The sequence below is a fragment of the Lipophrys pholis genome (genome assembly GCF_963383615.2).
Source record: "Lipophrys pholis genome assembly, chromosome: 16".
Classification (NCBI taxonomy): Eukaryota; Metazoa; Chordata; class Actinopteri; order Blenniiformes; family Blenniidae; genus Lipophrys; species Lipophrys pholis.
In genome coordinates, this window is record NC_137634.1 from 12,160,688 (window position 1) to 12,184,349 (window position 23,662).

Here is a 23,662-nt window from a genome sequence, read left to right on the forward strand (position 1 = left end):
TCAGTGGCCCTAAAACTCTTCCGTTGATCAGATCATAAACAAGGTTACAAAACCTCCTCCGGTCAGATCAGATAGGACCAGTGTAATTAGATTAAAATAATCCACACGACCGCAGCTGATGTCGGAGGAACTCAGGTCCCTTTAATCAGTCGGCTCGACAATCGAACCCCACCTCGAGGCTGCATCTTGCTCCGGTCACTACCTGACTGTGTTATTTCCTTGATGTATCACATTGAGGAGTGTTATTGTGTCCAGCAGCTGGAGAACAGGACAACAACAGCCTGATGACTTCCTCTGGAAAACCTTTCCACCCTATTACACCAGCGCCTTCTGATCCATTTGTGATATGGGCTACAGACAGCATCCTGTTACCAAAGGGCACCCTTACCCTTATAGAATTGTCACTGGTGAAACTTTCTTTCTTCCTCCACAAAAGATTAAAAGAAAAAGAGGTATCTTTTGTTTGGAAAGGTTTGTGAGTTGTTTAACTAATGTGTAAATATAAATGCAACTCCAGCTGATTCCAATCGTGGCACGGTAAACACCGTTTTTTGGTCAAATTGACTACTTTTTCCTTACTTTCCAGCAGAAAATTGAGGCAAAACAGCTTGCGCAACCATTGCTCGCAAATGAATAAAACCAGCAAACAACCTCTATTTCTACAACTCCAATAACACTACAATGCTGTATATTTTACTAGCAGTGGGTGCAATTTTCGTCTTGACTCATTTTAACTGCTTGGTAGAACTGTTTTGTTTAGATCTCCTGTATCACGTTAACTTTGAAGTTTTTGGAAAGGCAACACGGGAGATTTACAAAGAAGCCAGCACATGACCTTTAAACTCATTCTCTTTTACCCGCTGTTTTGTATTTGAGGTGAAGATTAAGGAACACAGAGAAAAACAACAAAAAGAACAACAAATATGCTGAATTAAAATTGTTTACAGCTCAAAACCAATCAGAGGTTAACGTGAAATGTACACAACAGAGCAGGTGAGTCACAGCAGTGACAGACTTACTGTGCCCAGGTGACGGTGGGTTCGGGGAAGCCGTCTGCGTCACAAGCCAGCAGAGCTGTGCTACCGATGTCTGCTGTGGCATTGACGTCTGACTGCCTGGCACGGATGGTGGGAAGCACTACAGCAGAAACATAGCAAAAGTTACAAGGCAGATAGTGTAATTCATCAAGTCCTTTTCTGTTGACATTTCGGGGTTACCACAGTGGATCCCTTGTGTCTCCCTCCCTCACTGCATCCACGAACCTCCTCACTGGCCTCCCTCTGTTCCTCTTTGCATGGCGGCTCCATCCTCAGCATGCGCTTTCCCTACATCATCTCTCCTACATACATACAAAAGCATCTCAACCTCTCTCACTGTCACGCCACACTGTCCAACAGGTGCAGTCCCTTGAAAGTACTCATTCTTATTCCTCTCCATTCTGCTCACTCCCGGTGTAAAACTCAAACATCCTCAGCTCTGCCACCTCCAGTTCAGCCTCTTCTCTTTTGGTTAGTGCCACTGTCTTCAAACCACGCAACACAGCTGGTCTCTCTAACACCCTGTAGACTTTCCCCTCCAATAGCGGGGACCCTTTTTATTTATTTTTTTATTTTTTTTATCACAGATCACTTGTCTCCATCAAGTTCACCTTTCCTGTACACTCTTCTTCTTAACTTCTCTTTCAGTCCTTCCATTACTTTGGATGGTTGAACCACAGTACTTAAAATCTGATCTCTTCGCTGCCTCCACACTTTGCATCATCACTGCTTCACCATCCCTTTTCCCATTCACACACAGGCACTCTATTTTATTCTTACTGGGCCTCATTCCGCTCCTCTCTGACCTCTTCTCCTCAACCTGCTCCCTACTCTCACAACAGATCATTATGCTATCTGTTTTGTTTTTTTTAAGGATCTGTATCTACACATTCAGACTGTTGACCACTTGAGAATCAGAAAAAGTATGGGATACAATAGAGGGATCATTCTTTTTGAGCTGACGAGACAAATGATAACTTCAACAACGACTGGAAGTTACGAGGATGATCCACCTTCGCTTGTTCTTCATGTACCCACAAACAATTACAACCCATTCTGAGAAAAATAGATGTGTATATAATAAACCTCAGAACTCTCCCACCTGCATTTGATTCATATATCTTACGTGAGATAAATGCGGTTCGGCAGCTCGTTTCACCTTGTGAACCGTATCTAAGTTGCTGTGGGGTCAAACTTACTGTGACCTACAACGTGAAGCCAAAACAGGCCTTTGTCGAACAGCAGGATGGCCGGCGTGCAGGTGACAGAGACGCAGTACTCACCATTAACGATGACCTTCATCATCCTGAAGTCAATTTCTCCCCTGGCCATGACACGAGCCTCGCAGTTGTACATGCCTTCATCCGTCTTCTTGATGCCGCGTATCTGCAGGTGGCCATTGGACATAATCCTGAATCGCACTGAAACAGGAAAACAAAAAAGGAAAAAGAGCACATACGGTTTAAATTCATACTTACAACCTAACAAATCGGTATCAGGATAGTCAGAGGTGGCAAGTAGCACGGTCTTTTCAAGGAATAGGTATTTATTTTTCAACTTGTTACGTTTACTTCCTACATTCCAACGTCCGAAATCATAGAACTGCTTGGGAGAGGATTTCAATATTTGAAACTTGAGTCTCGATTACTCCTGGTGATCAAGACACAGAGTTGCAAGACTTTTTAAGTGTTTTCGACACAACGTAAAGCCGGACACTCCTAAATCTACACGCATACATTAAGGAGTTTGCCGTTCTAACATAAATCTAAAGTCACTTCCTGCACATTTCTGGCAAAACAGCCTCCAGCTTCTATTAAAATCCAGTCTTTTTCAGACTCGAGTGCCTCGTGACAAAAAGCTGAGTCATTTGTTTATTTTTCAGATGCGCCAAATTCGAGCAACTAATGCACCTTTCTAAAATATGTGACTGGCGAGAGTGTACTCTAAATGCCACCGGATTAAATATTGTGGCTATTTACCGGGAAGTCATTAAGCATAGGTTTCCCGGGACGAAGTTGACTCATCCTTTAGGGGGTGTCGCTCCTCAGCAGGAGATCAATGCCACAAGTGTAATATCAATGGTAAAAGGTTGATATGAGGCTTCACTTTCTCCACCTGTCTAATAGAGTAGTGTGCTGTTTAAAGTAAAGAAACCCTGTATGCTATAAAATCACCGATGCGCGTAATTATGTGCTGAGAGGGATGTTGGCTGGGGATATTGAACATTTTCCTCCCATCAGTTTCAAGATTTATGCAATTTATTGTACTAACAATTCCACCTCAACACATCACCGCGGGATTGTGTGAGCATAAAGGTAAATCCGGGGCTTTCGAACAACATTTCTGGATGGTATTCTGTACATTTCACTTGTGCTCGTTTACATTCCAAAAAAAGAAATTGGCATTAAAAACAACTCATCGACCAATAGTCACAGGTGGAGTGGCATGATATTTTCTAACCAATCTGTAAAGGATAAACCACTAGATATCAGAATAAATTTAATATTTTCCGTTAAAAATAGAAATTCGGATAAATGTTTTTAGGACTTGTTGCAACTAGAACATAAAACTATACATAGCAGGGGAAATAGTTGCTGGCTGTAAAAAAAAAAAAAAAAACTATCTGTGCCTTATAAAATAAATGCCTTAAACAAGCATTCAGCATCAGCTCAATATATTGACCAGAGGGATGGAAATCCCCTCAGTTGCAAGGAGATATACTACAAGCTAGTGGGACTTTCACCACTGGATGATTAAAGTGAGTAATTCTGCAAAAGCATGAGGTGATTTCTTTCTAAAAAAAACTCTGAAAGTAAAGTCAGAAAATCAACAAGTCTAAAGCTCCTTTGAAGAAAGTGTTTACATTCTGTGAATAAACTCGTAAATTAGATCACATAGACAAATATCACAGTATCCAACTTGTGGTTCAACAAGTCAACACGCAGTAAATAGTTGGGTCAACTGCAGCTCACCGGAGTTACATAAGCACTTTTTAGTTTTCAGTGTCAGTCACAATTAGTGGTTTTTCCAGCGAAAAACACATTCCTTGACCAGAGTCCAAGAATCGAGGAGAGCCGAGCACAACACTGTGGTGACTCTGCGTTTCCCGGCGGTCACCAGAGGAGGGGTGACTCTGAGGTTAAAATAGGCAGAGTTCAAGTGTGAAACAAAGCCCAGTCTCTTGCTTCGTGTCCACCTCCCACAGCAGATGGGCTTTTTGGGTAATTCTCTACAGCAGGGCTGTTTTGGACCACAGTCTGCTCATGCTCATCCAAAGAAAGTATCCGTCGCCTGCGAGAGTTTGCAGAATTATTCAGAAATATTCAACAAAAATATGGATATCCTCTATTGTTTTGTCCCTAATTGCCAGAAGAGGCCAAAAGCTGCAAAAAATTGACAATTTAGCTTGTCATAGAGAGCGGCTTGTTTATGGCTTGAATTCCAATAATGACGGCGGGTTAGCAACAAATGTTTCCAAACATCCACAGAAACTTCTCAATCTCCTCCTGCAGCGCCGTGTACTTATACAGTCTTTATCCGTACGCTCAGCGTACACCCCGCGCTCCTCAACAACAAAGCTAAATACCTTAGTTCTGTGTCATGCTTCGCAGCTCCAAAGCCTGTTTACTGGCAAAAGTAGCAATTGTGTAGAACACAGGGATCAGCAATGGAGAAAGGGATTATAATGCAAGAGTGGTTTGAAGTTTCTATAGATCCTTTCATGTTTTGGTTTTGTTTGTGTTTTTCTGCTGTGACTGTGACTCAGCACTTGAATCCATGGTAACGGCTGCAAATCGAAGCTAATTACAGGCGTCCTTTCTCTGGAAAGGAGCAACAACCTTTTCGGCGCCTCCTTTCAAGTCGCACGGTGGTGAATGTACTGATGAGATGCACCGAAGAGACAGGGCCTTCGCTGGAGTTTACCTCTGTCACTGTGGGTATCGTCGTGCGTAAACCTGGCAGCCCTACAGGATGTAAAGAACACTGTCCGTTTACTGTTAATGCCTCGTATCTGTACATCCTACCATGGAAAATCTCTATTATGGCAATGCAAGAGAAATATCTCATATTATAAGGGCATAAGTGTTACAAAAATGCAAAAAGGCAGTTGAGAAAGTTGCATTTCATTATAGTGGGTCATGTGGGGATAGAATATTACTTGTGCCTGCATGCAGAGAGTTTTGTGTGTGTGTGTATACAAACACAGACTTGTACTGTATAAGTGTATCAGAGCTTGTGCGTGTGTAACGTGATCAGCGTGTATCCTGACGTTTTGTGCCTGACAGGGTCTGTTGGTATGTATCTTCACCTCAAGCAAGTCTCTCACTCAGCTGGACGTGAGCTTTCTCCTGAAGTTGGGTTTTCTTGGCCCTCAAAGTGACTCTCAGTGTGCGCACACAAGTAACTCTGCAGCTATAATATTCTTACTTGAAGTTAGAAAAAAAATATTTGTTGTCAGAGAAACTTTAAATAGAATCGTTAATTGATTGTTTTTCTCAACGTGAGAAACATTCTCTAATGTTGGTCATTGATTATCTTGTTGTTTGTTCTGAATTGCATTTTGCATCTCCTTGTATTTACATCAGTGCAATTGAATAATTGTAATTATAAAGTGTAACAGATGGAAACTTTGAATTTCATCTGTTTGAAGGGTTTTTTCTGTCTCTACTGTCACCTATTCCTCAGGATATTTTTTTTTTCCCGAAAAAAAATTTATGCAAATACAAATTATGCAGAATATACAAATTTGAAAACTGAAGGGAATTAAACTGAAGTGCAAATTAAAAATTGGTATGGACCCATTATGAATATTTCCATATGTTTAAACAGTGACATCGGTTGTAATGTGAAATGCTTGACTGCATAAAATAAAGCGGGGAAAAGGGACATTTTACATAACGTGGTGAGCACTGTTTGGAATTGGAATCCAGACCTGTCTGTGTGGAGATCAAATGCTTGCATTGATTTTTCCGGATATGTCTTCCCACGGTGAAAATACATGGTTGTTAGGTTAATTGGTGTCTCTAAATTGGCCACAGGTATAATTGCGAGTGTGTGGGTGACTGTCTCTCTGTGTTAGCACTGTGATGGAAACTGTCCAGCATGTATGCTGCCTTTCACCACATGTCAGCTGGGATAGACTCCAGCCGCCGACACTCCACTCTGGATAAACTGGATAAAGAAGATGGATGGATGTTTGGAAAGCATGGTGTTTTATGTCTCCGTTTGCTTGCAGTTCATCATGGTATCAGTAGGTGTAAATGTAGTTTCTTTCCACTATAGGATGACAGGGATGTGAAGTTGTAGGCCAGAGGTGTGGAATTGTGGTCCTGGAGGGCCACAGCTCTGCAGGTTTTCAATGTCTCTCTCTGCCTTGCACACCTAAATCTAATGAATGTGTCATATCCAAGCTCGGCAGAAGGCCTGATGGTGAGCTATGCATTCTAATGAGGTGTGTGGGAGCGGAGAGTCGTCAGAAAGTTGGAGGACTGTGGCCCTCCGGGGGCCACGATTCAACACATCTGTCGCCGGCCATCATGTGTAAATCACATGTGCATCAGTATACGAAGACTGTATTATATCACTATAAGTATTTTTAAGAAGGCAAAAAAAGATCATCACTATATGCATATGTACACACCACTATGTCACAGCCTTGTTTATGAGGTCCTGAGCTCGTCGGTGACTGACAGCTCTTGGCTTTGTTCACAGATGACGCGCAGCAGAAGGGGATGAGGAATAGTGCGGTCAGTTGATTGGAAAGCACGAGCTGGCGGAGATCACTGGCAGGGAGGTGAGGCGGCGCACGCTCAGGCAGTCACAGAGAGGACGCGGCATGGCAGGTTGGAGGTGAGGAAGCAGCTCATTTTTATATAAACGGACTTACCATCTTTCAGAGGTTCAATCTTGGAGCCCTTGTGCTTCCAAACAATGGCGGGTGGCGGCGAACTGACAACCTCGCACACGATGTCGGCGTCATCACCTTCATTGAACTCCTGTGGGCTGGGAGCGCTCTGGAAGGTGATTTTTTCTGCAGCGGAAAATACGGCAAATCCATATACATTGCACATTTTATGAATACTTTAACTTTCACTCTGACACTTTTAGAGATGAAAACTCACATGTTGGGTGTTATAAATGCTGGATAGTCTCTTTGCTGCTTTACAGAGTGGCCTATGTTTACTTAGTATGAAATCGAATATGTTCTGGGAAGGCAGTTCGGTAAAGGGAAAAAGAGATCAAGAGAGAGCGAGAGATAGATATTATTCTAAATTTAATTAAATCAGCTCAAATGCCCCAAATCCCAATTTGCCAGCGTTTCTCTCTCAGGCTCATGTCCGCATTACCACCATTTTATAAAGACCTCCGGACACAAGTTTTCACGGGTAAGGTTGCAACAATAAGTTCAATCCAGTGTTTAATTAGCGATGTCTCGACTTGGGTGTCAGCTCTCAGTGTTGTATTGTGTCAGCAACACAAAGTGTGATTTCCTGTGAATAAATGAGAAACCTGTGACTCAACATAGAAACTGGGCCAATATGCTATAAATATAACTTTTACCTTTCTACAGATATATTCTAGGCATATTTTGTGTGGAATCTCCACTGTAAAATTTATATAACCACCTTTTTTTTTTGCCCAAATCATCAAAACACAAATGATCCTCTGACATTATTCTGGTTAAGGGAAGAAAATGGCAGTGAAAATAATCCAGGCATTAGTAATGTTCCCATTTGCACAGATTTGGCAGGACCATTTATCTCAAATTGAAATGTTATTTCAAGGAGACAGGGTAAAATTGGGAAGAAGTGCTGTGCTCTTGTACTGTGCAGAGGGGAACATGTTCTTTTCTGTGTCTATCTTTGCAGTGCTTAATAGCTTAATACTTAGGAATTACACATGGATGCTAATAATTCCAAAATCATTCCCAAAAATGTAATTATTTTTTAAAGTTAAGGGCATGTGAAGAAGAGGGCTCAAAGAGAGCTGTGAGGCAGAGAGAGGATGGCTTCATAGAGCTCACACAATAATGCTGATTGGCAAACTGCGAATCAAAAAAAAAGAAAGAAACAGATTTTGAAGGCAACGTTCAAGCTTTGGAAAAAGATGAAAACTTACGGAAGATCTTCACTTGGACAGTGGCTTGGGCCTCCTTGTCGCCGTTCTTCGCCACGCACTTGTAGATACCGGCGCTGTCCACGTTGGCGTGGTAAATAGTGAGGGATGACGTGGTTTCATCGGTGCGGCTCACAAAGATGTCTGGCCTGTTGGGGAGGATCTTCTCGCCACTGGGGGCGTACCAGTCGATGTCCTTAACATCTCCCACCACTGAAACACAGAAAGAGGCAAACAGGCGGGACATAATCAGTAACAAAACATAAAAAGTAGCCATAAGAAGTATCTTGAATGTATTTCTTGTGTGTAGATTTAGAACCAAATTAAACATTTCTTTATGGATAAATAGAGGAGAAAAACATTGGAACAACTGAATCTAAAAATTCGTTATATCTGGATGGTGGAAATCCAAGCAAGGCGCTGTCTGTGTGGAGTTTTCATGTTCTCCCAGGGCTGACACAGTATTTCTCCAGGTACTTTGGTTACTTTTTCTACTATTCAAAGACATGTCCATCAATCTATTCCTTCACGTTCACGCCTTCACAAAATGTAGTCACCAGTTACCCTCAAATGAATGTGTTGGGACTGTGAGAGGAAGCCGGAGAAATGCCAGACACCCTCGGGGAGAACATGCAAATTCACGCAGAAGCGAAACACAGAAAGCAGGGACTGTAATCAAGAACAATCTTGCTGTGAGGCGATTGTACCAAACCACATACACACTCTAATCTTATTAGGTTATTTGTTCACTGGATCTCATGCAATCCTACATACATCAGCAGTAATGCTAATGACAGGAATAATAACACTGTGTACTCTTGAGCAGTGCATGATTGTGGTCACTATAGAATAGAAAGCAGGAAGGATAAATACATAGAGCTGTCCACACCTTATGTTCTTACAAAATTATGCAGAGTATGCATTGTTTAATTGTTTAATTATTTAATGGCTTAATCATTCCTTTTGAATGTTGTATGCATTGCATACAACATTCAAAAGGAATGACTCGGAACTTAATAGTTGAATTGAAGTGGATCTCCCAATTGTAGATGTCCTTTCAAAGATGAGTCTATGTGTAGTAAAACATAAAATGAGGACTTTAAATCATTTCTGTCTGCTCAGTAGGAGTATTCAGTAGGAGGCAACATTTACAAATCAAACAAAATTATAATTTTTTTTATGAGAACTATGACAAGCAGAGACAGTTTTGTTCCACTGAAAATATTATTATCTTCTTCTGTCAAGGAACAGAAAAGGCTCAAACTGCATTTCAATACTCTTTACCACAGAAGAAATTGGATTTAATCTGAAGCTGAAAATCATCACGGAGAATCTAATGGAATCACTGAGTAATTTAAGAATGTCAAGGCTTCATGTGTAACGTAACAAAGTTATTCAGCTTTGCTGTTTACTCTCGTAGTTTCCTCAACTGGCAACAAGACAACAAAACAACAGGCCGATGGTGATAAAGAGTTTGCATTTTAGGACAACAGTTTTCACTAAAACTACAAAAAAAGTATTTTACAACTTGCATTATTTGGCATCGAAAAGAATGTTTGTGTACCTTTTGGTGAAAATCTGTGATTTTCAGAGTGTGACTATGTCAGAAAACTAAAATTAACAAAAATAAATGAGAACAACATTTTAGCTCACTTGAGTTGTAATGATCAGGAAACAAAAGAAGAATTACCTAAAATTTTGAATTTCATGCACTCGTTCTGGCGATGCATTGCCACTGTGTGTTATTTCCACCCAGCGCCTAAATAACGATAACCTTTTCACCACGAACTATTTGCAACTCCAAACTACAGATGGCCGTTAAACTGGTAACTTTCCCTTTTACTGTCAAACTTTCCTCTGTATATTGTACTTAATAAATGACAAACGCATTTATTTAACCCATCGTCTGCATAGTTTCACATTTCACATATATAAGAGTCGTGGGCTGCTCATCAATGATCAATGATGCATAATGGTGAAGTCCACTGTATCTGTGAGACTTTTATTGAAAAGTCGATAAAGTCTTGGATGTTTCGACTTTTAAAACACCTGGTTGAACTTGCACAGACTTCATGTCCACCCTCAACACTTTTTAGTCAAAGGTTATTGGAAGACTGTGCCAAAGGAAAGATGACTCCCAAAACATTTCCTAAAAAGTACCCACCAGCCTTGTCAGGTGTCAGTTTACGCCTTTGGCGCTATTGTAAACTATACTATCCTCACCTGCTCTCGATTCATGTGCGAGGCTGTTGCAAAAGTGAGTTTGGCATACAGAAAACTAATTTACTGGAGAAAAGTGTGACAAGTGGCAGATCTATTCAACAAAGATATTCCTCTGAATGCGGTTGTCAGCTGCTCCCCCCCCCCCCCACCCCGCCTCAGTTTATCGTCACTAGATATGACTCATCAGCTCTCTGAAAGTAGCACAGCATGTCTCAGCTTCAGCTGAATCTTATTTTTGACTTCATGACAAGCACACACTTTTAGAAAAAAAAGAATATATATATATATATATTCATGAATTCGTATGTGTCATAAAGTAACAATCGAAGCAAAATAAATCTCATCCATAACTATTTCTCCTACATTGAAAAATAAGGGGCATGCAGCAGATTTATTAGACACATAACATATTTCTGACGCGACTTTTGAAATACAACCCCGGTTTTTTGTTATTCTTCCAGCATTTTCCCATTAGGAGCTGCAACTGTGGATATTTTCTTCTTCCAATACGCCTCTGTCTGCTGTATCCTCCTTCCTCACTACATCCATGAACCAGTAAAGTGCCATGAGCAACCAGGGTGGGTAGGCAGAACATTGAATAACAAGGCAATCAATGTCAAAACCAATGTAAGTTATATGTTGTGGATAGTATAGATGGATATTAACAAACGAGTGTGCTTCTCCCTTCATAACACTAACAAGCCTAATATAACCCCAAATAAAGACATTTGAAACACCGCCAACCCAACTCCCATAATGAATTGCAGCGATCGGCTCCGTGAAGCAACAATATGATTCGGCTGGCAAGTGTTTATCTAACAAAATCAAGAGCATAAAACACCATTAAAGAAACTTAAACTATTATTCAATAGCAGTCTCCTTACTGTCCCAACAACATCTAGCTCATGACATGGCAGCACATCCGTTGTTTATGTTGGAAACGCGGAGAAAATGAAGACAACTCGGACGGCAGAGCTGTCCGCGGTGCTGAAACCACTATTGCAGCGCATCCTCACCCCAAATTTACATGAAAGTACGAACAATTTTCCGACCTTTTCTTTGCTGCAGGTCTGGTAGCTCAGGTGTTGGTCTCCCATCTTTTAAAAGCTGGTGTTTTTTATTCAAAAGAAAGTTGTGAAAATGTCTTTATTGTCTCTTTTTTAAATTTTTTTGCATTTTGGTTCCAGAAACGTTTCGCGTTTACGGCGTTCTGAAAACGATGCCCTTCTACACGGCAGTGGCAGAAACAGTGAAAACGGTGTAGTTTTCATGTTGGGCCACACGGTGGTACTGTTGTTTGGTTTTGCAATGAAACCACTCACTTGAATGTGTGTAGAGAACAATATGCTATAAACATTAACAATGGGAGTACACCAACATCCACATGGGAAGACGACGAAGTTGGATTGCTCTTACAGGTGACTCTTAACTAAGTCCCAGGAGAATACAGACTGGGAGTCATGCACATTATGTAGGTCGCCATTGTTGTTATTGTCTATCTCCCAACTATTTACCAAGGCGCGGTAGCACTGTTTCCATTGTCGACTCAGAACAGAGCCTGAGCCTTTCTAATTTTTGACTTTTACTTAAATAATTTGAATCAGTACTTAGGCCAAACTGTTTAAACAGAAGTATCTATATTTCTACTTAGAGATTGATTATTTTTGCCACCTTTTTATATTTTCAAACTCATGCACTAAGCTCCATTCAGGGCGTAGTCCAGGTTCTGTTTACCTCAAGTCTTCTTTGTTGCATTGCGTTACGTTGCGTTGAAAACAGACATATGTGCGATGAAAACTTTGGATTGATAAAAAGTTTTTTTTCCCCCTTGCTAATGCCAATGAGAACAATTTCTTGTGGTTTCATTGTTGCATGCTTTACAATGCCAGAGAGCTGAGTTTTACAACCAGAATATCATGTATCGGGCAAGCTAATAAACACACATGTGCATTCAACAATGAAATCACAGAAAGTCCAAGACCTCTGATTATCTATTGAGACAGCGCCTGTCTCACCGCCCCTCCTCAGCTCTGCTTTCTTGCATACATATAACCCCATATTCCCTCTACCTGCTCAGAATAAATCCCTCAATCAAATCATCATCATCCTTTTCCTAGTTCCAGAGCTACATCAGTCTCCTTATTTAACCTGACTGCTACCACTTTTATCAACTGACCTCAATTAACGCAGCCAATAAAGCATTCAGCGATATTAATTGAGGTGACATTTGCATCAAGCTGTGTTAAATGAGGTATGTTTGAGATCGCTCTTACCTTCGCAGAGGAAGAATTTGGACTCTCCCACGCTGATCTCTCCTTGTATCGGAATGATTTGCACCTGAATGGAAGCTGGGAGAGGAAAAAAAGACAAAAAGAACAAATTATACATTAGACTTCTGTTCCACATGGAGGTATTGTGACATAGGGGGCGAAGCACAATATGGGCAGAACTCAAAGTCAAATTGCCTTCACTGCTCAAAGAAACAACCTGTGTTCACCTACACCCTCCATAAAATGAAACTCTGAGATGAAATTTTTTATGTTCACTAGAGTGCAACATCTCAATGTGCAGATGGATTATGACTTTGGAGTTCTGACTCACATAGCCAATGACCTGCATTGGCACTCTTGCCACAGAAAAAGAAAAAAAAACAACAACAACATATATTCAAGGTTGAACGGCGGCTCAAAATTGCCTGTAGGAGTGAACGTGAGTGTTTGTGAAGTTATCCAACTGTCTGTGTTTGTTCTGTAATGAGTTGGCAACATGTGCAGGGTGGCCCCTGACTTCACCCACAGGAAGTGTTAAGAAGTCTGTGAATACTCTTGTTTAACATGTTTAGAATCACAAATGCAAATGAAGTGAAATGTGTTCTCTGCATTTAACCCACCCTGAAGGAGCAGTGAGTTAACACTGACTGTGGAGCTGGGAGTCTTGCTGAGTATCCGACAGTGTTCACCTATTGGCTTTGGGACTTTAAATTTCAAGGATCTTCTCCTACTATCCTTCTTGTAAATTCACTCCTGAGAGTTTTCACCTCGTGCCAGAAACACCTTCAAAGTGCATGCTTTTAATGACTGGTGTGTCCTTGTGAATATGTGAAAATCAACTGAAATTTGACAGTCGCGGGATTCCGCTGGAGTGTGTGAAGAGCATTAAATAAACATTAAATAAAGCAGCACAGGGCAAAAGGGGCACAACTGTATGTAAAACAATCTGTCTGGCAGCAATAATGCAGTTCTTGAGATGAAAAGTAGAGTTATAAGAAAGAATGCATTTTCAATCATTTTGGAGCAGGTTCATATTCGGCTCTAAGCAGCGGTAGCTCAATCTAAATATTCATTTATTTATTCAGCGCGTATGAAAGCCACCTGACTGAGTCATTCCAGGGTGCTCTTGCACTCTTTTTCCCCATCCCCGCTTCCTCTGGCAGATGATTTTGAAGGCACAATGCCGTAAATCAAAGAATATCCTTTTTGCTGGGACTCCAGGAATGCACTTCATCTCCCAGCATCAGCCAAAGCTCCAGTCACACAGATGTGACTTTAGAGGGAGCACAGAGAAACACCTGGTGTTTGTTCCTTCCCGAGCACTAACAAATCAGAATTAAGACTCCTGCATATTCAGACAAAAGTGTCGAAACCGCTTACATTCCCCACTTCCCCAAAAGCTCAATCACCGAGCCGTCGCCTTTCACACGTGTGCAAAAAGCGAATAACGGGAGATGTGACGACTTTACGTGTGACGTGCCTTCATGAAAGACTCCCAGCCCCGGCGATATGTGGTATGGGAGTAAAGCACAGACAGTGAAGTAGAAATACCACTGAATCGTGATCCAGAGCTTGACAGAGAAATCCCGCTGAGCCTTCAGTGTGCTGCCACTTCACACAAATGAGTGAGTCAGTCTCAGCTCAATTCTCACCAGGAGATCCATGGGAATGGTTTGGAAGGACGTGCCATTCAAAGACAGGTAGTCAGCTTTCATCGCACAACAATGTTACGCTGGAGTTTCATAATCCAACAGTGTAATAAGCTATAGAGAAACAGTAGTGGCTTTAAAGACATTGTCAGCGTTGGCTTTGTTGCTCTTTTGTTGCTGTTGTTCTCTTTCTATGTTAGAAGGCATCGTGGTTTTGGTGTGAAGATTAGCATCAGCCAAAAACGTTGTGTTTATGTAAACATATTCAGTATTACAAAAAGGTACACCATGTGCTCTCCTTTTTCAAAGGACTTAACCACCACCGATATGTACAATATTTTGATGCTACTTGGCCTTTTCTTAGAAAAATCATTTCAAGCATCCAACTTTGTAGAAACTAAGTATAATTGAATGCCCCTGCAACATCTTTATGAACTCCATCAAACAGAAAAGTAGTTTGTTATTAGCTTCTGAATGTGCTCTGAAAACTTTTTGATTTATTCCTGCTTATATTAAGGTCAGCAAGGCCTGGTGAAAGCCATGTTAGGAGCATTTTGCGTTACACGTTGCTAGGAGAATGGATGGAAACCATCTGGCGCATTTGATTTTGAGAAGCTGCCTTTCCAGAGTTGTTAAATTTGGTATTTGATGCATGTGTGCTTGGTATTATTTTTTTCCAACCATCGAGCAGCATTCCTTTTCCCAGATGCCATCCATCCAAGCATCCTTCTACCACTTATTCAAGGTGCTTGGACAGATCCCAGAAGATGATGGACAAAGGCTGTACTGGAAACCTTGCACACAGCCATCACCTCTCTACAAACCAGGCACACAGTTACTTTGATTTCCAAACTCTTGATAAAAAAACGCTTCTATCTACATAAATATTTATTTTCCTTATAATGTGCCAACATTTTTGCAAAGTTAGGGTCGAGTTAGGTCCGTACTCTTCTTTAAATCTCGCGTTATCAGAATATTTTATTTTCTGTTTTCGGAGTATTTGCTGCAAGATGATTTATCAAGAAACAACGTGATTACGTGAAACTGGGTTTTTCTACAATTTTCCAAATTGTCATGTATCTCTGTACATGTTATCTTTTGTGCACCTTATTTTATCAAGCGCTGGAAGCTCTCAAGGGAGGACACTGGAGTGCTGTACGGATTAAAAGGTATTTCTGTTGTGATTACACTGTTTAGCACCTTATGTGTTCACAATATATGCATGCATGTGTAGAACACTTCAGTAAAGCAGGTGTGTCTTGAGGGATTTGTGATATTCCAACAGCAACACACCACTCGCGCTCTTGTGTGATGACATGCATATGAAACTTGACTTGAACAAGCAAACACATGTTGCAATTTCTCTGATGTACCAAGGCATCGGATATCAGTTTTATTAACCCACTCAAGGTGAGAATAATATCCCCTTCATTGTTTAGTCAAGAAGTCATGCAAACATTGTTTGGCAGAAGAGAAACACAGCTTTTGCCACATGAATGAACTACCCTTTGTTCCGGGATAGCACGCAGGCTCTGGAGGCATGGAAAACCCTGTACCCACAGTATGTTTGCTTTTCTAGGCTGGAGGTAGATACAAAGACAACAACATATCCATTTCCTTCCCTCATCTAGCGAGATCACAGATACCATGCTGCAGACTCTATCCATGCCTCCTAAGACTAAAACGACTGGCCAAAAATCAACTGATCATATCTGCAACACTAAAGACAACAAAACGAGTTCAGGTGGTGTGGGAAAGATAACTATTCCCAGAGCCATTTTCTCAACATATGCCTCTAAACGGCCACTTGTGCAGTGTCTGCAGGATGAAGTGCTTGTTGAATCTCAAGCATCAAGCAAAAGTGTGGCCTTGTGTCTCTGCTGAGAGCTTATTGAAAGTTAGAAAATGAAAGAGGATGACGGGAAAGTCATCAGGTTTAATCGCTGAACAAATTTGATTTGGCAAATACCGAGGTGGGATGAGAGACGTTTCCCGAGCTGGGAAACATATTCTGATTTGAAAGGCGGACATATCCAGATATCCTGAACCGCTGCAAACAAAAGACGGAAGCGGCAAAATAAAAAAAAGTTGTACGCCACTGGATTTTGAAATGATCTCTACTTTACATTTGTGTTTACATTTTTGAGTCCCTGTAACTTGATTATATCTGCAGACTATCCTCTTTATGTCTTCAAACTTGTTTCACTCATACATATGGCAGTGAAAGCGTCAAATATGTTCAAGAATAATCAGGTTCCATCCAAAAGCATGACGGATGGATGAATGCCCTCACTTCCTTTTATGTGTGCAATCAAACCTGAACTGTCAATAGCTATTTTAGCATAATCAAAGAGATGTAACCAAATGCAGACAAAAAGTTTGACCTGAAACTGATGAAAAAGGTGAAGAGAAAGTGAAACTAGATTAAGAGCGAGGAGTGCCTGGCACAGCGAGGAGAGAGTGCTTAGATAAAGGATGGAACTATCTTTGCCCTTACATGCTCTCTCATGACACCAATCTAATATCCAACCACTAAGCCTGTCCCTCACTTCCAGTCCTCTAAAGAGTCATAAACCTCTGTGTCTCCGCTCCAGAGTCTTTCTTACAATCTTTCTTCTGCAGTTTATGCTCCTGCTGCTCACAGCTTTGCTTCAGTGTCATTCAGATGAGCATATTGTGACACAGATGTATGTTGGAGAAGGAGACGTAAAGCAAATCAGATAAATCACAGTAAAGCCTTTACGTTCTCATCTAACAGCAGAAAGCTACTGGGCATTCTTTTTTTATCCAGAATTATACTTGTTATGTTATCAGATGCACGGCTGCATAATTACATTTTTATTATATCTGAAAATGTATCTCTTTTTTTTTCCTAAAGCAATGTTGATCTCTTCAACATGAGATTTGTTTCATAAAGAAGATGAATAAATGAAAGATATGATTGGAATAATCCTTAAGTTGAAGCATTAAACTGAATTCAACAGACACCCTCAGGTATGTTATTTTTAGTAGTGATACAACTTTTTACCACATGATGGTGTCGTGAGTTATTCCAGCCTCTCCGGTCTCAGATCGAGATAAAGAAGCATGTGGTGCCAACACTGAAAAAGGGAGAAGTAAACACTGCAGAAGCCCAAAGCTTGGTCCTTGAACTACAGAAGCATCAAAAACTTTACAAAGACTGAAGGTTAAATCAACTCATCATGGATGAAAGGTGGTTTCACTCGAATTTGACATGATTAGTTATTATTATTTATAGAGCTTTCATCGAAAATACCTGAAAAGTAGTTACATTGTAGATATAAACCATAGTGTGCTGTTGAAGCAGAAATCTAGACTCCTTATTCTAAACTTTTAGGATTTCAGTACCATTCTTGGTATAAAAACCGTCAATTTCATGCTGGATTTCTTTAAAACATGTTTGTTGTAACATCCTTTACAGTGTGAAGTATTATTGTACAACATTTTTATTTTCTATTTTTTGCAAACTACTGTATTATTCTGACCTCAACTTGCACCTTAATATAAGTTGCATCTTTTAAAAAAAAAATGCATTGTGGAAAAAAAAAGAAGAAAACATAAATAAGTCACACTAATTAGTCATCAAAAAGGTTATTAGGAATGTTATCCTTTTTAGCCGTCTTTCTTTTCTTCATCAAGGTAACTGTTTATTCAGTCTGCCACTCAAGTTTCTCAAACACTCTGAACTCTCTTTCTTTATATTTTATAAATTGTTGTTTAAAATTCTGCTGTAGCTTTTAATTTTATACATATATATAAATATTCTATTTTGGTGATATTTTGCTTGCACAGTGACATCTAGTGGTCCCAGCTGGTACATGTTTAATGTAAGGAGCAGGACGGGCCAAGTTTTTCAAAACCAGAAAATATGGCAGGTATATGCCAGAATATACCTGGCAGAATATGGCTCGAAAGTTGCATTTGTTGTACGACGATGCTAACATTTGAGTTTTCGAGCAAAACATCAGAGTATTTTAAATTGTTTTGGCTCCAGTTTGCAACGCTGTCCATTTTACTGGCTTTGAAAAACGTAACTGTGTGTGCTTGGCGACAAATTCGGCAACAAGCAGAATTTGTTGTGGATCGAGCCTCCAACCTTTTGAAAGTCATACTCGATCTTCTAACATATCAAAAACCAGAAATCCATGGAGTGTCACTGTAGTGCAGCGTGTATGAGTGTGATTATGCCACTGGGCGAAACCAGTTGAACAAGCTGACCTCCTGAACTTGAGCCTGCGCTAGTTTGACCTTTCAAGGCTACAGTGAGCGGAATCAGATGCAGTTGCTCAACCGTTTGCTTATTCCACCAACCCCCTCTCCCAGCACAGTACAGCCCTTTCCTCACAAATATTTGTATAAATAATCTGCATTTCTCTCCCCGGATGCCTTCGTTGCCATGCCCCCTTTTCAGCTTTTGAGGGCAGCACAACTGTATAAACAGAAATGACAGCTTCCACCATCAAACCTCAGTGTGCCCTGTTCTTTATTTTCCCTTTTCCCTGAGAAAAATACAGGTTGTTTCCCCGAGACTACCAACTGAGGCTGCAGCAACCCGAGACAGCCCGAGTTATTTCAGTGCATTCACACGGATGAAAGTATCCCACAGTGTTTCTCAGCAGTTGCTCACCAGAGGAGCTATTTGCCTATTAAATATCTTCTTTATAATTCAACACTTACATAGTTAATTCTTAACTGTATACATTAAAAATAGTGTAAACCCAAGTCCCCCCAGGCCGCAATTATTTTTCCCTCCAAACATAAAGCAACACAATGCCAGAGCGTTTGTGTCGCAGTGTTCCCGGGTAATTATATAACCGCCTTACGTTTCAATTACAATAGGAGATAAAATTATTTTTGAAATTATAAAATGATGACACGGCTCCCACTCCATTTATTTCCCCCTGTTTCATCAGTACGCCTATTAAAAGCCAAAAGTCACTCTTCAGAAGCATTTAAAGCAACGGGATCAAAAATAAATTAAAATGGTGTTATGCATTCATAAACAAAATGAGATAGGGCTTTTCATAAAAGCTTGAAGAAACAGAAAGCTTTAATTATCTCTCCTTTACTCAGGTACACATCCATACATAGAGACACACACACACACACACACACACAATAAATCCGCCTGGTTAAAAACTTGGCTTACACGCTGATAGTTCAAGTTATTAATTTGGTAAAGTTTGAAAAGTACTTCGATAGGAAAGCACATTTAAAGCTACTCGTGGTGAGCTCGGAAGATATATTAGCAATGGTGTATTAATTTACTGCTAATCCTTCCACACTTTGAAGCAAATATGCCTGTGAGCTTTAACTAACAATGGCCAAAACCACTGAGTGACGATATGAGCGTTGGCCATTCTCTAGTGAGAGGATTATGGACTTTACAGCCCGCTACTGTAAACAGGCTTTCAGGATCTAAACGGCAGACTTCTTTCATTCCAAGTCATGCAACAGTATGCAAATATTTACACCGGCCACATGGCTGTCATTACCTCAGTTTCACCGTGCGCAAGTTTTCGGAAGTGAACAGACAAGAAGCAGTCAGTTCTGCGGAGGAAAAAAGTGAAGTTTGAGGCAGCTTCTTTCCCGTCGTGGATCAGGAGGTTTGCATGCCTAATTGGAGCCTGGCAGCCGGTGGTGACTGGCTCCATTACAAGGAGGCTACAACAGTCAGCTGTTGGTGCTTAACATGCAAGTCATGTCGGAGCAAGCACACACTATTGCAGGGGCAGACAGCGCCGTGTATGGAAACACCGACATGCACACGTCAATAGCACATACACCCTCGAAAAGCGTCCGTCTGGCTGTGTGGATCGAGAAGGGATGAAGACGCAGGGTTTTGGGTCTTGGCATTAGTCTTCTCCGTCAGGATGTTCGCAGCGAGCTCCAATGGCCGGAGCAGGGTCCAGGCTCACATCAGCCACCTAATGTTACACAAAGCCTTCCAAGCGGAAAACACTCCTGCTTTCATCTCCTCCTAAACTGTTTGGACAGGTTCATCCTTAAGGCTTTTCCTGCATTAAAGATGACGTAGAAGCAACATTCTTCAGAGGCCGTAATGGTCTTTAATTAGTTTGACTTTATTTTCTTTGCATGTTTCATGATTTTGTAGTTTCATTACTTAAAGGAAAGTGGAATAAGAGCACTTATTTCAAAGTGTAGAAAAAACACTTTTTTAACATCCTGTGAGGTGATGTATCTTATTAATTAGAGTCATTAGGGTTTATACAACTATAAATGTTCACAACTATGCATATGGCGGAACAATCGGCTATGCCACACAAAAGATAGACAATCGTGGCAGTTTGATCAAAATCTTTAATCTTTGACGGTGGCTTGAAATTTTTAGATCTTAAGTTGCACAGTGAGAGCGGTGCAGAAACGATTGTTGTCATGGTTACGTGACCACAGACTGCCGGAGATCACGATATCATAAAAATTCATGACCACCGCCTCACTACGCCGCACAGCCCGACTGCTGCCACCAGCTTCAGCTCTCAATAGAAATCTATAGTCGAAGATGACGAGACAATCAAAGTGAACTCACTGCTGACCCCTCAGGAGGTCAATGGAGCGGCACCTTCCCATTCTCCATCGACTTCCATAATGAGCTTCTTCCCTGCAAATGCTTCATTAATAACAACAATGTATGTATTTCCTGAAGTCGGTGGCATAAGTAAATGACATGCAAGAAGCTGTTATTTTTGTGCACTGAACTACGGTGAAATGGTTGTCATCGCCTATTGAGCGGAGAGTGACATTGTGCAGTCAAAATGACTGTGGTACTCGTGTGTAGGAGTCTCAAGTTGAGTTGCTCTTTCAAAGGTGGTCTCGACATTTTAACTTGTTATAGGCATAACGGAGATGCATTTAAAAGGCCACCTTTACACAGACAAATTCCAAATGTGAACTATCTATGTGCCAATGATCCTTTAAATGTGCAACAATATCTAAAACCTTTTCGTTATTAAGTCTTATATCAGATCTTTGGTAAATTCCCCAAGTTCAGAAAACAATTGGAAAAAAGGGACTTTATGCTCAAAGCTGCATATAACTTGAGTAATCCACCCATCCACATAATATTTTCATCATTTGATTATTTTCATATCAATTAGATTGTTATTAGCTGGTCAGTATGGGCGATTTTACTTTCACCTCAGTGGGCAGTAGTAACCTAAAGGTTAAAGAAACAAGCTTTTAAACAAAGGGAGGCAGGTTCATATCATGGACTAGCAGGAGTTTTTTCTTCAGAAAGTGGAAGTGGCTGTTCGTCCCCAGTCTGACCACTACCAATAAAAGACCTTGAGCCAGACCTAAAACCCCGACTATTCTCTGGGGGCCGAACAGTGGCTGCCCACGGCTCCTTCTAGACGATTTAACAGCAGAGGACAAAGTTCTACGATAAAAAAAAAACAAAACACTGCATACACGTGAAAAATGAAATAATCATTTCACTGATTGTTGTATGTTTGTGTTCCCTTGAAAACGTGGCGGTGAAAAGGGATTTACAACGGTACAGATGACTTTCAACAACAATATCTTTGCATACTTAAGAATATTTCTGTCTGCAGCTCTCTTTAAACGAGGTGTTGGGAGACACACAGTCCAATTTAAAAGTCTCCAGAATCCCTCGACGAATTCCTGGGCATGCAGGGTGATTATACGATATAGCGACATTATATAAGACACTGTTTTAGATCAGTCTGGGATTAATATTAACTGGCATTAGGATAGCTGTCTTGCTGAATCTCTAAGACCAGGTAAAGTAAGCTGTGCTGTGTAAGATCTGTTCTTTGGAATCAAATTGGATTTTCCGATGCAGGTATTCAACTTGCATGTCTTAACAATGAGGCGCCGATCTGCGTCGAGTATGCAGAGACCCACGTCTATTAGTCTGACTTCTCATTGTCAATTATTCAGGAACGGAAAGTCGAAGAACTAATGTTGAGGTTTCATCTTCGTGAAAGTCAAAACAATTAAACAACCTGAAACAGACCTTCTGCGAAACCTGCAGATTCTTTTGCATTTAGCGTTTATCACGGGGTCACATTTGCATTGGAATGGCTGCATGCTTCTCCATAATACTTTGCAAAATGAGTCACCAGCAGAGTGTCCTCTGGGTCAAAGTCAACACAAACATTAACTGAAGCTGGTGTCACGATTCAGACAAATGTGATGCGTCGGTGTGATTACACATCTTCAAAATGAAATCAATTATTGAAAACTGGATGCCATCCAAACCGTCAAACTGTAACCTCAACGGTGCGGTCGTCCTCTCAAAAAAAAAAAAAAAACCTCCATGTCATAGGATATCATCGAAATAATAATGCTAAACAATTCCAGTGGATTTCGAAGCTTGACTTTACTTGGAACTCAAAATTCAAGGCTGACATGGTTTGAAAAGTCCCAATTGTAAATTGATGTGTCAACCACAGATCAAGTCTGAGTGTCAGATATAACCACACTCTCTTCAAAGCTTCCTTCAGCCAATCCGGTCAAATAAAGTCGGAGCCGAACGTCTCTATAGACCACACAGGCCCACTTTCGAGCGCTCCATCTAACCCCTCGCTATCCCTCGCAAACGTAAAGAAGCTCCAAGCATTCTTGTAGCCCTCAGTATGGGCTCAATACACCCTGCAAACTGCGTTTCAACCTGTTCCCTGACTTATGAGTCAATCTACTGAAACACATCACGCTACGCCAAGCTGGTTGTCACTTCCATAACCTCGAAGAAGGGTCACGCCCTCTTATTAAAAGTTCTTTCATGTGGTTTTAACCTTTTCTCGTGGCTGGAAATACTACTTGTGTGAACCTTTCTTCTTCTTCTGGTGGCTGGAAAATAAAGTTATGTGTAAAGGTGATGCTTCATCGCGACATCCGCTTCAGTGGCACCGAGCAGTTTTCCTTTAACTCTAATATCATTGTTATGTTTTCGTCTCCTGTGTAAATCAGTGCTAAGGTGGCATATTTGTTTTGTAATGGAAATGCGACCTTCGCTCATGGTCAGACGGGATCAGATCCAGCCCTCCGCCACCTTAAGTTGGATAAATCACTGCGGAAGATGGATGGGCGGACAGACGACATTAAAATCTCCCCAGAAGCTGTCGCTCGCTCGCAGTCGTACTCGCTCAACACAACAAGAGAAAAGGTCGTCCCATCGATCGAGGCTATTGGGGCATTCATGAGTAACCAGCAAGGTGGAAAGGTGCAAAGTCTGAATGGGAACAAAAAAAAACCCCATTTATATGTCAATTAACATGACTGCAATTGTGCATCTGAATGAAAAATAATTCACTGTTGAGTTAATAAAATAAAGTTTTAATAATCACCAAGTACATTTTTG

The 23,662-nt window shown here is 40.8% G+C and overlaps 1 protein-coding gene across 1 annotated transcript in view; it reads right to left on the reverse strand.

Annotated features, from left to right (window-relative positions):
* ncam1a (neural cell adhesion molecule 1a) overlaps positions 1-23,662 on the reverse strand; it is a 279,302-nt gene that overhangs the window by 74,197 nt on the left and 181,443 nt on the right. The window contains exons 2-6 of the mRNA XM_080483150.1: positions 12,650-12,724; positions 8,157-8,366; positions 6,925-7,068; positions 2,321-2,458; positions 1,020-1,137 (exon numbers count right to left, since the gene is read on the reverse strand). Of these exons, the coding sequence (XP_080339276.1) occupies positions 1,020-1,137; positions 2,321-2,458; positions 6,925-7,068; positions 8,157-8,366; positions 12,650-12,724 (685 nt within the window). The remainder of the gene's footprint in view (positions 1-1,019; positions 1,138-2,320; positions 2,459-6,924; positions 7,069-8,156; positions 8,367-12,649; positions 12,725-23,662) is intronic.